This window comes from Salmo trutta, chromosome 36, assembly GCF_901001165.1.
Source record: "Salmo trutta chromosome 36, fSalTru1.1, whole genome shotgun sequence".
Taxonomy (NCBI): Eukaryota; Metazoa; Chordata; class Actinopteri; order Salmoniformes; family Salmonidae; genus Salmo; species Salmo trutta.
In genome coordinates this window covers 27,499,562-27,513,479 of record NC_042992.1, presented here as the reverse complement: position 1 = coordinate 27,513,479, position 13,918 = coordinate 27,499,562, and the positions used below count along the sequence as shown (strand labels likewise).

Sequence of the window (13,918 nt, the reverse complement as noted above, 5' to 3'; positions counted from 1 at the left end):
GTAGATTTATTTGTTTTTGCGTAACATATAAAATATAACGATAATAAGAAATTGTTATTCTTGATTCGTACCTTTCAAATACCATTGCAATTTTCTTTTTGTAATTTCTAACACACTACTTTATTGTATTAAAAGGTAGCATGTAATTCAATTCTTGTTTTTTTCTTCAAATAATGGACTGGAAGGGAAGTCTACCATTGGCTGATGAACAGTGGCATGATATGAGGTCACCATAAAATCTTTTTGGCCCTCCCCTTTGCCTCAATTTCCTGACAGCCTATTGGTTGTTTTGAATTGTACCATGTGACTAGCTAGCTTTTTCCAGAGCCTTTATTCTGTCTGTAGCCACACCCACACTTCTTTTGTGCTCTTATATAATGTTTATTAGCCCAATTAACTCATCAATTAATAGTGAAATGGAAGGAAATCACTACGAAACTTCAATTATGTTTGGAAAATTCCCCAATTTAGTCCACAGCTAACTTCAATCTCATTGGTCATCCTCCATATATGCTAATTAGGACCCACACGTCATGTCCTGAACACAAGCGCCATTTTTTACTTCAGGAGGAGGGTGAAACAGCACAATACATCAATTATTTCACTTTAATATGAATCATTATTTCCTGAATTAACTTTGGCGGCTGCATCTTGTCCGGGGAGGTGAGTGGCAGAGTTTCGTCCAGGTGGATTGATTGCACACTTTCGTGACACCGAGACTAAAGCGTTGGCGGATTGGTGAAACTATCCATACACGGTAAAAAAAAAAAAAAAAAAAAGACGCGACAGCCATCCTTTTATAACCGAAGAAGCAAAAGCAAAGGTAATTGTATGTAGCCCGGTCAGTCAACATCTTCAACAGTTCATCACAAATCTACACCTATTGTAGCCATTGTCGACATTTGCGCAGATCCACTTCCATAAATCAGCCAACCAGGCATGTTTGTATGCAGTTCAACCAATGATTGATCATTGAGTTCAACACAGCTAGCTAGCTAGCATTTTAGCTTATTTTTATTCCCGCCAATGCATACAATTAGATGGTTTTAGCTATATTTTTGCTGTCGAGTCCACCGGCCGCTTTTGGTGACCCTTCGTGGCATAGGCGTCCCATTCGAATGACTGCCCTTTCAACTTCGATGGTAATTTCTGTGCCTACCATGGGGCATGGTGACCAAGGGTGGGGGGGGGGGGGAATTCAGGATTTGTTTCCGGAGAGGGAGTCTGTAAAACGGCTGCCACATCCAAGGAAGGCACGCAGATGTTCACCTCCTGTGTCGGGGATCTACTTAGCTAGCCAGCTAACGTTAGCTAGCTAGTGACGAAAAAGAACAATACAGGACTCTTTCGAGTGCCTGTAATTTGAACGAATACACTCAGGGCTGCCAACTTTTTAAGAACGCTTAGAGTGAGATTTGCAATGTGAATTTCATTTTTCCCTGGCACAACCCCTAGACATTAGGGACAGTTTACTGTTTTAAAGTTAATTTCCTGCAATTCTACGTATTTTGACATGGCTTAGGCCTATGACCAGGGTGGAAAATAAAACCACAGGTCCGGTGTTTTTCAGGATACGTTGAACATGAAATTAACTTCATTTGTCGACTTTAACATTTCACACCTCCATTATGCATATTTTTGTGAAACCTTATTTAGGTTGATTGACACTTTATTCAGACAGTAAAGAAATAAGATGGGGAGAAACAGTATGAAGGTTGGAAACGGGGATTGATCCCTATTCTCAGATGGAAAGTATGTGACACGTGCAGGGTAGTGTTACCACTACACCAAGGCTCTGCACAGGAAATACTAACACTTTAATGGTTGATAGCAGTGTGTAACCAAATCATAGTTTGCAGTCTCCTTGTCCATAGACTGCTTTCAAGGTAAATACAAACATTTTGTAATTTGGGTGAACTCTTTTTAAAATAAGGCTTGAAAAATATCCTGCTTGCTCTCCAGGAGGGTTCACCACCCCTGAGCTATGTTTCCCAAGTGCTGGGTGTTTGAAAATGTTCTTGTAATAATAATTCATATCTCAATCACCCAACTCTCAATCACCCACAATTGACTGAATATCAATATTCAGGTGGTTTATGTCTACTAATTGAAGATCCTTGCCATAATCTTACTCTACCGAGATGAAATATGTGTTTGAGTTGAGTCCCCTACCATCTGCCTAGCATGTGCACAATACTAAAATAAAAAATGATTTGAGGCTTGGAGTATTTAATATCCAATGCTTATTTGTATGGTTTATTCAAAACTGTCCATTAATGGCTGCAAAAATACATAGCCTCATAATTCATTTTCAAAGACACGTAGGCATATCTGACTTCAAATATGTGATTACACTGGCAACATTGGGAAGAAGTGGAATAATAAAATACGTTTGGGGAACAAGTGTTCTTGCTGACAAGCACACTAATTCCCCAATATTTTAGCCCATTGTTAAGAATGAGAATTTTTCCACTGATCAGGCTAAATAAAGTCAATAAAATCTCCTGAATACAAGATGCCATAAATCTGCCCCTACACCCTAACCAAAAAAAATATATATATTCATTGTCCCCGCTCCAGAATCAAACTTACACTTTTGGGTTCAATCTTTTTTCCTTTTTTTTTTCTTTTTTTTAACTGCTTTTTTTCTCCCCAATTTCGTGGTATCCAATTGGTGGTAGTAGTTAGTCTTGTCTCATCGCTGCAACTCCCGTACGGACTCGGGAGAGACGAAGGTCAAGAGCCATGCGTCCTCCGAAACACAACCCAACCTAGCCACAATGCTTCTTGACACAATGCACATCCAACCCGGAAGCCAGACGCACCAATGTGTACACCTGGCAACCTGGTCAGTGTGCACTGTGCCTGGCCTGACACAGGAGTCACTAGTGCACGATGAGACAAGGATATCCCTGCCGGCCTAACCCGGACGATGCTGGGCCAATTGTGCACTGCCCCATTGGCCTCCCGGTCGCAGCCGGCTGCGACAGAGCCTGGGCTCGGCTGCGACAGAGCCTGGGCTCGGCTGCGACAGAGCCTGGGCTCGGCTGCGACAGAGCCTGGGCTCGGCTGCGACAGAGCCCGGGCTCGGCTGCGATGCAGTGCCCGGGCTCGGCTGCGATGCAGTGCCTTAGACCACTGCGCCACCCGGGAAGCCGCTTGGGTTCACAATCTTGACAATTATTTTCATAGTTTCAAATCATGTCACCCTACCAAACTTCCCTGCTAAAACATACTGTAGGTCTGTCTGCTGTCTTTTCGTTGTCACAGCCTAAATGCCAATCGCCAAATAAGGAGATTTAATGCAAGTGTGGATTAAATCGGTTTAAGTACATCATGTCAAAAGGCTGTATTCTGCAATCGGGACGGGAGTAACAGCAACCTAGTTTTGGCAAAATTGTACATAAAACAGCTATCAGTTTTATAAACGCAGTGGAGTACATTCTCTCTTTCTCTATTTAGCTCCACTCTAATCTTGAGGGATGTTTAAAAAAAAAAGTTTTTAAAGACTGCATCCAATCCCGTTGATCCCTTACATTAGTGGTTCCCAAACGGCGACGTGCCCCCTGGGGAGGGGGGCAGGTTTATATATATATCTATATATATATCATACACACACACACACACTTGAGCTCAGTCCGGCTTTAAACTTACTCTTGAAAGTTGTAATAATAGAATGCACAAGGTGCAATTTCGAAAGTGGGCAGTGTATCATCAGTTCCTCTTGTCATGTTAGTCATTGTATACCTTAGAGCTATTTATAACTTGTCAGAAATGTCCAGATCAACTAGCCTATGTCAGCTAATGTTTTTTTGCCCATAGATGTTGTAATATGTCATTCAAATCACATGAATACACATTAGATGTGGCAAAATGTATAGAATTGCAAGAAAATTTGCTTTAAAACTATAAAAGGTTCTTTGCACCACATGACAAAATGTGTAGAATTGCAGGTAATAAGCTTTAAACCTGCACCAAGAAGAGGGGTGTGAACAGTTTGTCATGAACAGTTCTTGTGCACATAGGGGTGGTGTGGAATGTTCCAATGCTTGTAGGGGGACCCAGAGTGAACATTTTTGGGAACCCCTGCCTTACATAAGTAGACCAATCATATGCTTCAATGTGCTGCGGTTCACAGTGCTGTTGCAAGACAGGCCAATGATAGAGGTTCTGCTCGTGATAAGTTGCAGGCACAGAGTCTGATTTTCAAAAACGATTTGGAGCACAGTTTAAAAGTTACCACACTGACTATACAATGGACTAATTCTACAAATAACAGCAGTACTTTTCAGTGCGTGAGATATAAGATGTGGTGTGAGGACAATCAAATGCCTGTTGGCAGCACCTGTACACTTCATAGACTTTAATGAGGATACATTACTGATGTTTAGAAGCATTTTTCCAGTGGTCAGAAACTTGTGAAAGTGCTATTAATTATGTTTTAACAGTCAAATTTGACTGCCAGTTGTATATTGTCCATCGGTGTGACGTAATGTCCCGCCTCATGCTTAACAAATAATTGTTAAGCATGAGGCAGGTAACATTTGATCAATACACAAGTAAGAATTGCTTCTTTTTTTTTTAATTGAGGTTTAGTGAAATCACTGAATCATACCCTAAATGTAATGGTGAGACACTTGGTTATCATCGTTATACATGCAAATAGTTTAATTGAAATGCCAAAATATGATTACTGATTTTAAAGACAAAATAATTGACTAATTCGTTACTTCTATCATTCAACCTTTGTTAACATGTATTGTAATGTCACACCAGAGGACACGTTCAAGGCACTAATGCATGAAATGGTTCCTTAAATTGGATAAACTTAAAAATAGGTGGCTGTATAACATTGAGTTGTTTAGACAGTTTATTACAGCTATATGTTTGGCTTTAAATCTTTACATTTTTTACTTTTGTTTTGGCCGTATGGCAACTACCCAAATGTTCATGTTATCTTGCTGTGTGGCGCATGGTGCTAGATTTGGCAAGAGTAGCTATATTGGGTGAGGGTATCATGAAAGGCATTTCCAATTCTTGTCACTAAATCACATTTTATTGGTTGCATGCATATATTTAGCAGATATTGCGGGTGTAAATAAATGCTTGTGTTCCTAGCTCCAAAAATAATATCTAACAATACACACATCTAAAAGAATTAGGCCGTAAATGTAAACCAATAGCCTATGAGTCATAAACACATTAATCCATAGGCTACATTCATGGATGTCAAAGCTCGATTTTTAACCAGAGATCACTTTTTTATTTTTTATTTATTTATACACACACTGTAAAACTATTTGGTGGAATGTGCTTTGTGGCTGCCCGAACGGACAAGTGAAATTGTCCTGTTTTAATTTTTTTGAAGACGTTAATTTGCTTTGACTCTAGTGCTCCATTTGTACATGTGCATTTGCAGAGCACAACAAAAAAGAAACCAAACCAAGCATCACACAGTTCTTCTTAAATTCCCTTTCCCCTCTGTGTATCACTCACTCTATTGCGTTCCTACTGCTCCCTCTACACACGCATGCTCAGGGGGCACACAAACTCCTGTTAGGCCTACAGAAATAAATGCCTAGAAAAACTTATCTAAATGATGGGATACACAAGCTACATTCCTTGCCAAATGACAGTTTTGTCACATTCAAAATGGACTGGTTGATTGAAGTAGGAAATGTGTTCCAACAGAGGGCTGCCGTTTTGGAATAATTGTGTCCTGTCTATTTTCCACTTCGGCTACTTTGCGAACTGCTAGGGCCTTAAACATACAGGTTCCACGCTGAAAATACGCAAATGCATTAGTTTGATAAAGACAGAGCGTATTTTCATCAGAATCATAAAGCCTAGGCCTCACCAAACAGATTTCGTGGCCGTAATTATTTTGTAATCCTGAAAAATTGCCAGGTTGGACCACGTTTGAAACGATCACTCTGAATAACAGTTCCATATGCAAGATGCACTTCACTTCGCAGTGACTCTTTTTTTTTTTTCATTTGGAAAAATATTCTGTTCTATTTTATTATATGACATGTGTTTTGTTTTTTTACTAGAAAACAGGTGTCTTGAAGGTGTCTTGAATGCCCTTGAAAGGGCTCGGGAAATAAGAGCGTCATGTCGACTAAATTAACAAAGCAAGGCTATACCATTGCACAGCCATAGGCTTCTACAAGCAAGTGCTGCTGGTGCAGTTACTGCCTCCTTTTTAGAGATTGTATTCCACCATATAATATAACCAGTTTATTACCGTTTCAATAAATGTACCTTAAATGGCAATTTATTTTGACTGAATATACACTATATGACCAAATATATGTGGACACCTGCTCATCAAACATCTCATTCCAAAATCATGGGCATTAATATGGAATTGGTACCCCCACTTGCTGCTATAACAGCCTCCACTCTTCTGGGAAGGCTTTCCACTAGATGTTAGAACATTGTTGTGGGACTTACTTCCATTCAGCTACGAGCATTACTGAGGTCGGGCACTGATTTTGGGCCAGTCAAGTTCTTCCACACTGATCTCGACAAACCATTTCTGTATGGACCTCGCTTTGTGCACGGGGGCATTGTCATGCTGAAACAGGAAAGGGCCTTACACAAAGTTGGAAGCACAGGATCGCCTAGAATGTATGCTGTAGCGTTAAAATCCCCTTTCACTGGAACTAAGGGGCCTATCCCAAACCATGAAACAGCCACAGACCATTATTTATCCTCCACCAAACTTTTTACAGTTGGCACTATCCATTGGGGCAGGTAGCGTTCTCCTGGCATACGCCAAACCCAGATTCGTCTGTCGGACTGCCAGATGGTGAAGTGTGATTCATCACTCCAGAGTTCAATGGCGGTGAGCTTTACACCGCTCCAGGCGACGCTTGGCATTGCACATGGTGATATTAGGCATCTGTGCAGCTGCTTGGCCATGGAAACTCATTTCATGAAGCTCCTGACAAACCGTTATTGTGCTGACGTTGCTTCAGGAGGCAGTTTGGAACTCGATAGTGAGTGTTGCAACCGTTCTGTGAGCTTGTGTGACCTACCACTTTGCGGCTGAGCCGTTGTTTCTCCTAGATGTTTCCACTTCACAATAACAGCACTTACAGATGACCAAGGGAAGCTCTAGCATGGCAGACATTTGACTAACTGACGTGTTGGGAAGATGGCATCCTATGACAGTGCCACGTTGAAAGTCACTGAGCTCTTCAGTAAAGCCATTCTACTGCCAATGTTTGTCTATGGAGATTGCATGGCTGCTTGATATTTTTTTTTTATACACCTGTCAGCAACGGGTGTGGCTGAAATGTACGAATCCACTCATATGAAGGGGTATCCACATACTTGTGTATCTCATGCAAACTCTTGTATATTAAGTTTACATTTCACTCCTTGACAAGTCACTAGACTCAAAGCCATGAGGATAGAACACATTTCAAACTTTGCTTGTTAGGGGTAGTTAGTTGCAGAAACAATGGAATGGTTTAGTCGACAGTGCATTCAGAAAGTTTTGACCTTTTTCTCCACATTTTGTTACATTACAGCCTTATTCTAAAAAAAAATCTACACACTACCCCATAATGACAAAGCGAAAACAGGTTTGAATATATATTTACATATGTATTCAGACCCTTTGCTATGAGACTTGAGCTCAGGTGCATCCTGTTTTCATTGATCATTCTTCACATGTTTCTGCAACTTGATTGGAGTGAATAATTCAATTGATTGGACATTATTTGGAAAAGCACACACCTGTTTATGTAAGGTCCCACGGTTGACAGTGCCTGCTTACTTTTTTGTATATTTTTTTTACTCTGTACTTTGTTGGATGTTTATCAAGGATCTCTCTGTACTTTGCTCTGTTCATATTTGCCTTGTTCATATTTGCCTCGATCCTGACTAGTCTCCCAGTCCCTGCCGCTGAAGAACATCCCCACAGCACGATTCTTCCACCACCATGCTTCACCATAGGGATGGTGCCAGGTTTCCACCAGACGTGACGCTTGGCATTTAGGCCAGAGTTCAATCTTGGTTTCATCAGACCAGAGAATCTTGTTTTTCATGGTCTGAGAGTGCTTTAGGTGCCTTTTGGCGAACTCCATGTGGGCTGTCATGTGCCGTTTACTGAGGAGTGGCTTCCATCTGGCCACTCTACCATAAAGGCCTGATTGGTGGAGTGCTGCAGAGATGGTTGTCCTTCTGGGAGGTTCTTCCATCTCCACAGAGGAACTCTAGAGCTCTGCCAGAATGACTATCGGGTTCTTGGTCACTTCCCTGACCAAGGCCCATCTCCCCTGATTGCTCAGTTTGGCTGGGCAGGCCTATTCTAGGATGAGTCTTGGTGGTTCCAAACTTTTTCCATTTAAGAATGATGGAGGCCAACTGTGTTCTTGGGAACCTTCAATGCTGCAGACATTTTTTTGGTACCTTTCCCCAGATCTGTGCCTCGACACAGACCTGTCTCAGAGCTCTACAGACAATTCCTTCGACCTCATGGCTTGGTTTTTACCTGACATGCACTGTCAACTGTGGGACCTTATATAGACAGGTGTGTGCCTTTCCAAATCATGTCCAATGAATTGAATTTACCCCAGGTGGACTCCCAAGTTGAAGAAACAGCTTAAGGATGATCAATGGAAACAGGATGCACCTGAGCTCAATTTCAAGTCTCATAGCAAAGGGTCTGAATACTTGTGTAAATTAGGGGTGGCAGGTGGCCTAGTGGTTAGTGTTGGGCCAGTAACCAAAAGGTTGCTGGATTGAATCACCGAGCTGACAAGGTAAAAATCTGTCGTTCCCCTGAGCTAGTTATAACCCACTGTTCCCTGGGAGCCAAAGACATGGATGTTGATTACGGCAGCCCCCCACACCTCTGATTCAGAGGGGTTGGGTTAAATGCGGAAGACACATTTCAGTTGTACAACTGACAGTTATGTGTAGATTGCTTAGGGATTGTTTTTATTTAGTCCATTTTAGAATAATGTAACAATGTGGAAAAGGTCAAGGGGTCTCAATACTTTCCGAAGGCACGATATATTTATTAGGGCAATTAGGATTTGTTATATGTAATGGATATGATAAATTAGTCATCGTCACTCTTGGCATAGACATATGTGTACATAGGCCTATTTATTTTACATTTTGAGAACTAGGAAAAAGAATCATGCAAGTACTCAGTCAAATCCCATCCCTAGTTTGGATGTGTATAATATTACCTGGCCTAACATGAGGCCTCTCTCTTTCAGGAAGCTGAGGAACAATGTATCAGGTCCCGGTTGGAAACTTGGAGAACATCCGAAAAACAAGGAGAAGAGTGAAACATATTTTGAGTGATTTTGGACTGGAGGATTGCAAAAACCTTCTGGAAGTATGTTTTAGTTTTAAACATAAAAATTGCACAACAATCTGTTTTATCGGTATCAGAGTATTGTAGCAACTATTGTTTGGGGGCTAGATGAGGCCGAAATTATTGCCATATTACCCATTGTTTATAGGCATGGATTGTACTTTTCCCATAACTCTGTACCAAATGGCACCCTATTCCCGATGGTCAAAGATGGTGCACTGTAAAGGGAATAAGGTGCCATTTGGTACAAATGATAATGAATGTTCAGAGATCATTGATCAGTGTTTTCTTCCCATGATACTTAGCTGTTTGTTGTCCTTAACTGTATGTTGTTGTCTGTCACCAACTTCCAGGAGCTGCAGAAGAAGGAGAAGAACTCTGATGAAGATTCTGATTCTGATGAGGCATTCCAGGAGACTGAGTGGGTGGACCTCAGTGAGCCCTTCCCAGGCAAGAGGAAGAAAAAGGTAAAATGGCTCCTGGAAAGATGAGGAAGTCTGATAGGGATGTCAACAAACCAACAGTGTTTGAAATCAAGTGATTGCTTAAATGTGCCAATATTTCTGGCCTCTGTGGAAATGCATAGCCACTGATGAATATGCATCAGTTAATTCAGTTCACACTTAATCAGCATCTGAAATGGCTATGTAGGGACACACTCTTCGTACAAAAAAATATAACATGCATTCCTTAGTGAAATGACGGATCAATATAAAATGGTCTTATTTTGCTAATCACGCGTCTCCTTCCCCCAGTGGCCGTACCGCACGCGGCTGTTGTGCTGCTCCCTCTGCAAGTACTCCACCCGGAACTGGTACTCCTACAAGAGTCATCTACAGCGGAGCCATGAGTATGAGAGGAAACTGTGTGTCCTGGCTCCCTGCCAGATCTGCTCCTTTGTCGCCCACCCCCGACTCCTCAAGAAGCACCTCCTCCTCTTCCATGGCTCTCCAAACGTGGACCAAGATGCAGCGTCTCTGCATTCAACTACCAAGAAAGGGGACCGGTTTAAGTGTCGTAAGTGCCGATATGTGGACTCAAACCTGTTCTCAATGAAGAAGCACGTGCTGCTGAACCACCTGGAGAAGCTGTGGCACCACTTCTCAGGACGGATACCAGACACTAAGTTCCCCCATACAGCCTCCAGGCAGTTCTGTAAGGTGTGTAAGATGGCTATTGAAAGCACGGAGCACATGCTGCACCACATCCTGGCCTCTCCCACTCACCAGTGGGCCTGCGCTCAGATCAGGACCTGGATCTTGGAGAACACTCAGTATGCCAAGCCCACAAATTACCAAACACTGGCCCCTAAAAAACAGCTGCCACAGGTGTCCAGTCCTGAGCAGCTAGCAGGGCCCAACCAGAGCTTCCTCCCCCCCCAGGCCCTGGTTCAGCTGGCCGGTGCTGAGGCAAAGGGCCTCGTCCAGCCTGGTGCTACTGTCAAGCTGCAGAGTGCTCTGCCACAGGGGGCCATCTCAGCCACCATGCCCATCGGCCAGACCATGGTCAGACTGCCCTCTGGCGCCTCACTACCTGGTGCTCCTCGCAACCAGGTGCCTTTCACCATAGGGGTCCAAGGTCAGCAGCAGCCCCAGCAGGTCTTCCTGCCCCCGAGGGTGCAGATCAGCATTCCAGGTATGTCCCAGGCCCTCATGGTGACTCAGCGCCTCCCCTTGAACCAGGGGACCCCCCAGGGTACAATGCTCCAGAGCAACCCTCAGGGCACCATGCTGACCTCCCAGTCCCTCCTCAGCCACCTCTTCCCCACGGGCAACAAGGTCAACGGCATGCCCACCTACACCTTCGCCACGCCGGTGGGCATGCCCAGCCAGGCGAGTAACATCCAGCTGATCAGCAAGGCTCCTCAACCAATCAAACCAGCAGGTAATCCTGCTCTCAACTCCAAAGCCAAGAAGTGGATCACCTGTCCCATCTGTAATGAACTGCTCCCTTCCAACGTCTATGAGGCTCACCAACAGGCTGCCCACAAGGCCCAGCCCAGAACAGCTAAGCAGCAGGGCCTGGCTGCCCGCGCTCCCTTCCTCAGGAAGATGCCTGACAAGACAGTCAAGTGTTTGAAGTGTAAGATCCTGCTGTCTGAGAAGGGCCTCTTTGAACACCTACTGCACGGGCTCAACTGCCTCTACTGTCCTGGGATGTTCTACTCCATCCAACAACTGGTTGAACACACAAACACACAACACAACCCCACACAGAAGGCCAACTGTGACTTCATGAGGCGGGAGTATAGACTGTACACAGACGACAGCGGTAACCTTCTGTTCCCCTACTTCGACATCAACACCATGGCCCCCAAAGAGATCCTGGGAGACGCAGAGCTGAAACTGGCTCTGGTCACCAACTCCCTAGACCTGATCTTCCTCAAGATGCAGCCTGGTGGTAAACAGGAAGTGTGTCGGAACCCCAGTAAAACGACGCGGACCGACTGCCCCTTCTGTGAAGAGAAGTGTGTCACAGTGGAGAACTACCAGGCCCATCTGAGTGGGAAGCACTGCATCGCACCCACCGTCCACGCCATCCTTAAGACCGCAGCATTCAAATGCATCTACTGCAACGGCGTCTACACAGGCAAGACCACGCAGAGAGCTATAGTAATCCATCTACAGCGCTGCCGCCGTGCCCCCAAGACCCCTAAAGACGCAGACAGACTCCAGCCTGCCCCCACCAACGGACGCCAACAGCAGGTCATGGCCTTTAAGCAGATGGTCCAGGTGCCAGGTCTGTACTCTGCCCAGCTCCCTCCAGTCCCCATGGCAGCGCAGGCCTCCATCCCTGTCCCCCTGCCCTCTGAGTCCCCTGCTGAGCTACAGAGCAAGCTGAGGCTGGAGGCGGCCTTCAGGGAGGCCATGGAGGCCAACAAGAAAGAGAGGGATGCGCGGGCAGCTTTCCGTAAGCAACGAGAGAAGGAAAAACGAGAGCAGGCACCCAAGATGGACCCCTATATTCAGCTGGCGCTGGACCCCAGTGGGATGGAGAAACGCCCCTCTGAGGAGCGGAAAGACTTCCTCACCAGATACTTCCACACTAAGCCGTACCCCACCAAGAAGGAGTCTGAGGAGCTCTCCAAGAGACTGTGGCTGACCCGGACTGAGGTGTCCACCCTGTTTGGAATGAAGCGCACCAAGTGCATGAAGGCCATTCAGAAGAACAGCCCTACCATCTTCATGGGCTTCAACATGACAGAGCTGAAGAAACTTAAGCACGACCTCCTCATCCCAGAGGTGGAACCTGCGGAACCAGAAAAGATGGCTGACCAGGAAGTGGAACCCGACGAACCAGAACAGACGGATTCTCCAGAAGGAGAGAAACCAGAAATTTCTGTTCCAAAAGAAGATCCTTCAGAACCACATCAGATGGATGTTCCAGAGATGGATCCTTTAGAACCACAGCCAATGGCTGTCTGAGTTGTCACTTCAGAGTGCATGTACAGTCTGTATAGATACTTTTACCTGGATGACTGCAACAGACTGCAGTGCCCTGAAATGTATACTTTTATATTGATGTTAATCTCCCTGCTAGTAATTGTCAACTAAATTTTAGATGTTGACTTATTATTCTCCTTTTCGTAGAACTGTAAATCAAATGTTGACATTCTCACAGGCTACATGTTAAAACAAACCTCTGTATACAAGTGTAAAAAATGTAAAGCCAAGTGAGGACTGTATTAGTATTAGACACTGTTTTCAGGGGTTTGTTTCATACAACCACAGCACGGTTAAATCCACCATTTCCTCCTAGGGGGCATCTTTAAGATGTTTTCAGCCTAATGACCATGATTCAGTTTGAATAATATTTTGAAATGCTGTCAAATGTTAAAGCTATATAAAGACACCTGTATTTGGTATTATGTAAGTATTCAAACTGGGATCATTGGCGGACTTTCAAACTACTACACCATTTAACTCTCATGTTCAGAATGTTAATGAACAGTATTTGTCAATTTTGTGTTTCTGTATCATAAGACTTATTTTCTGTATGTATAATAGTTATTGTCCTTTGTTCTCAATAGTAACTCAAATCTATTATGTGATTATATGAATCCATTGACCAGATGAGACTGAGTATATTCATAACTGTAAGACATTGTCCATCTTCTTTTCAGAATGTGTATCGAGTGCTGTTCTTCCCGCTATTGGAACTATGTAGTGGATCGTTCAGTTTGCAAAAAAATACAGATTTTTGCCGTAGCCTCCATCACTTTCACCCTTGTTGCTTTTTATGTTTGTCCACTCATTTTGTTGTAAGTTATTTGGTGAACACGGACAACCTCTCCTGGTGTTTTTACCATTATTTTCGTATGCTAATTCCCCTGTGGGTTTTTCTTCCTTGTTTCTAGTTCTTCCTGTGTCACTTGCAATTGATTGTCAGGTTTTTATGTACTATATACCTGTTGGGTTTTAGATGGGTTCAGTCCTTCAGAAGCTAAAATGTGTATAGACTTGGAAGGTTTGAGCCTTCTGATGCATTGTGCAGAATAAACTTTTTCCAATAAATATTTCACTGCTTCAGCTTGCTCATTAATGGGTGTCTGTCTGAGAAAGCTTGTCTAACCAA

The 13,918-nt window shown here is 43.7% G+C and overlaps 1 protein-coding gene across 1 annotated transcript; it reads left to right on the top strand.

Annotated features, from left to right (window-relative positions):
• Nucleotides 1–510: 510 nt before the first annotated feature.
• On the top strand, nt 511–13,861 carry LOC115175762 (activity-dependent neuroprotector homeobox protein 2). The gene is made up of 4 exons (XM_029735244.1): nt 511–823; nt 9,243–9,364; nt 9,697–9,810; nt 10,099–13,861. Exons 2-4 carry the CDS (start codon nt 9,257–9,259, stop codon nt 12,766–12,768), a joined length of 2,892 nt encoding a protein of 963 aa, XP_029591104.1. The 5' UTR covers nt 511–823; nt 9,243–9,256; the 3' UTR covers nt 12,769–13,861.
• The last annotated feature ends 57 nt before the right edge of the window (nt 13,862–13,918 follow it).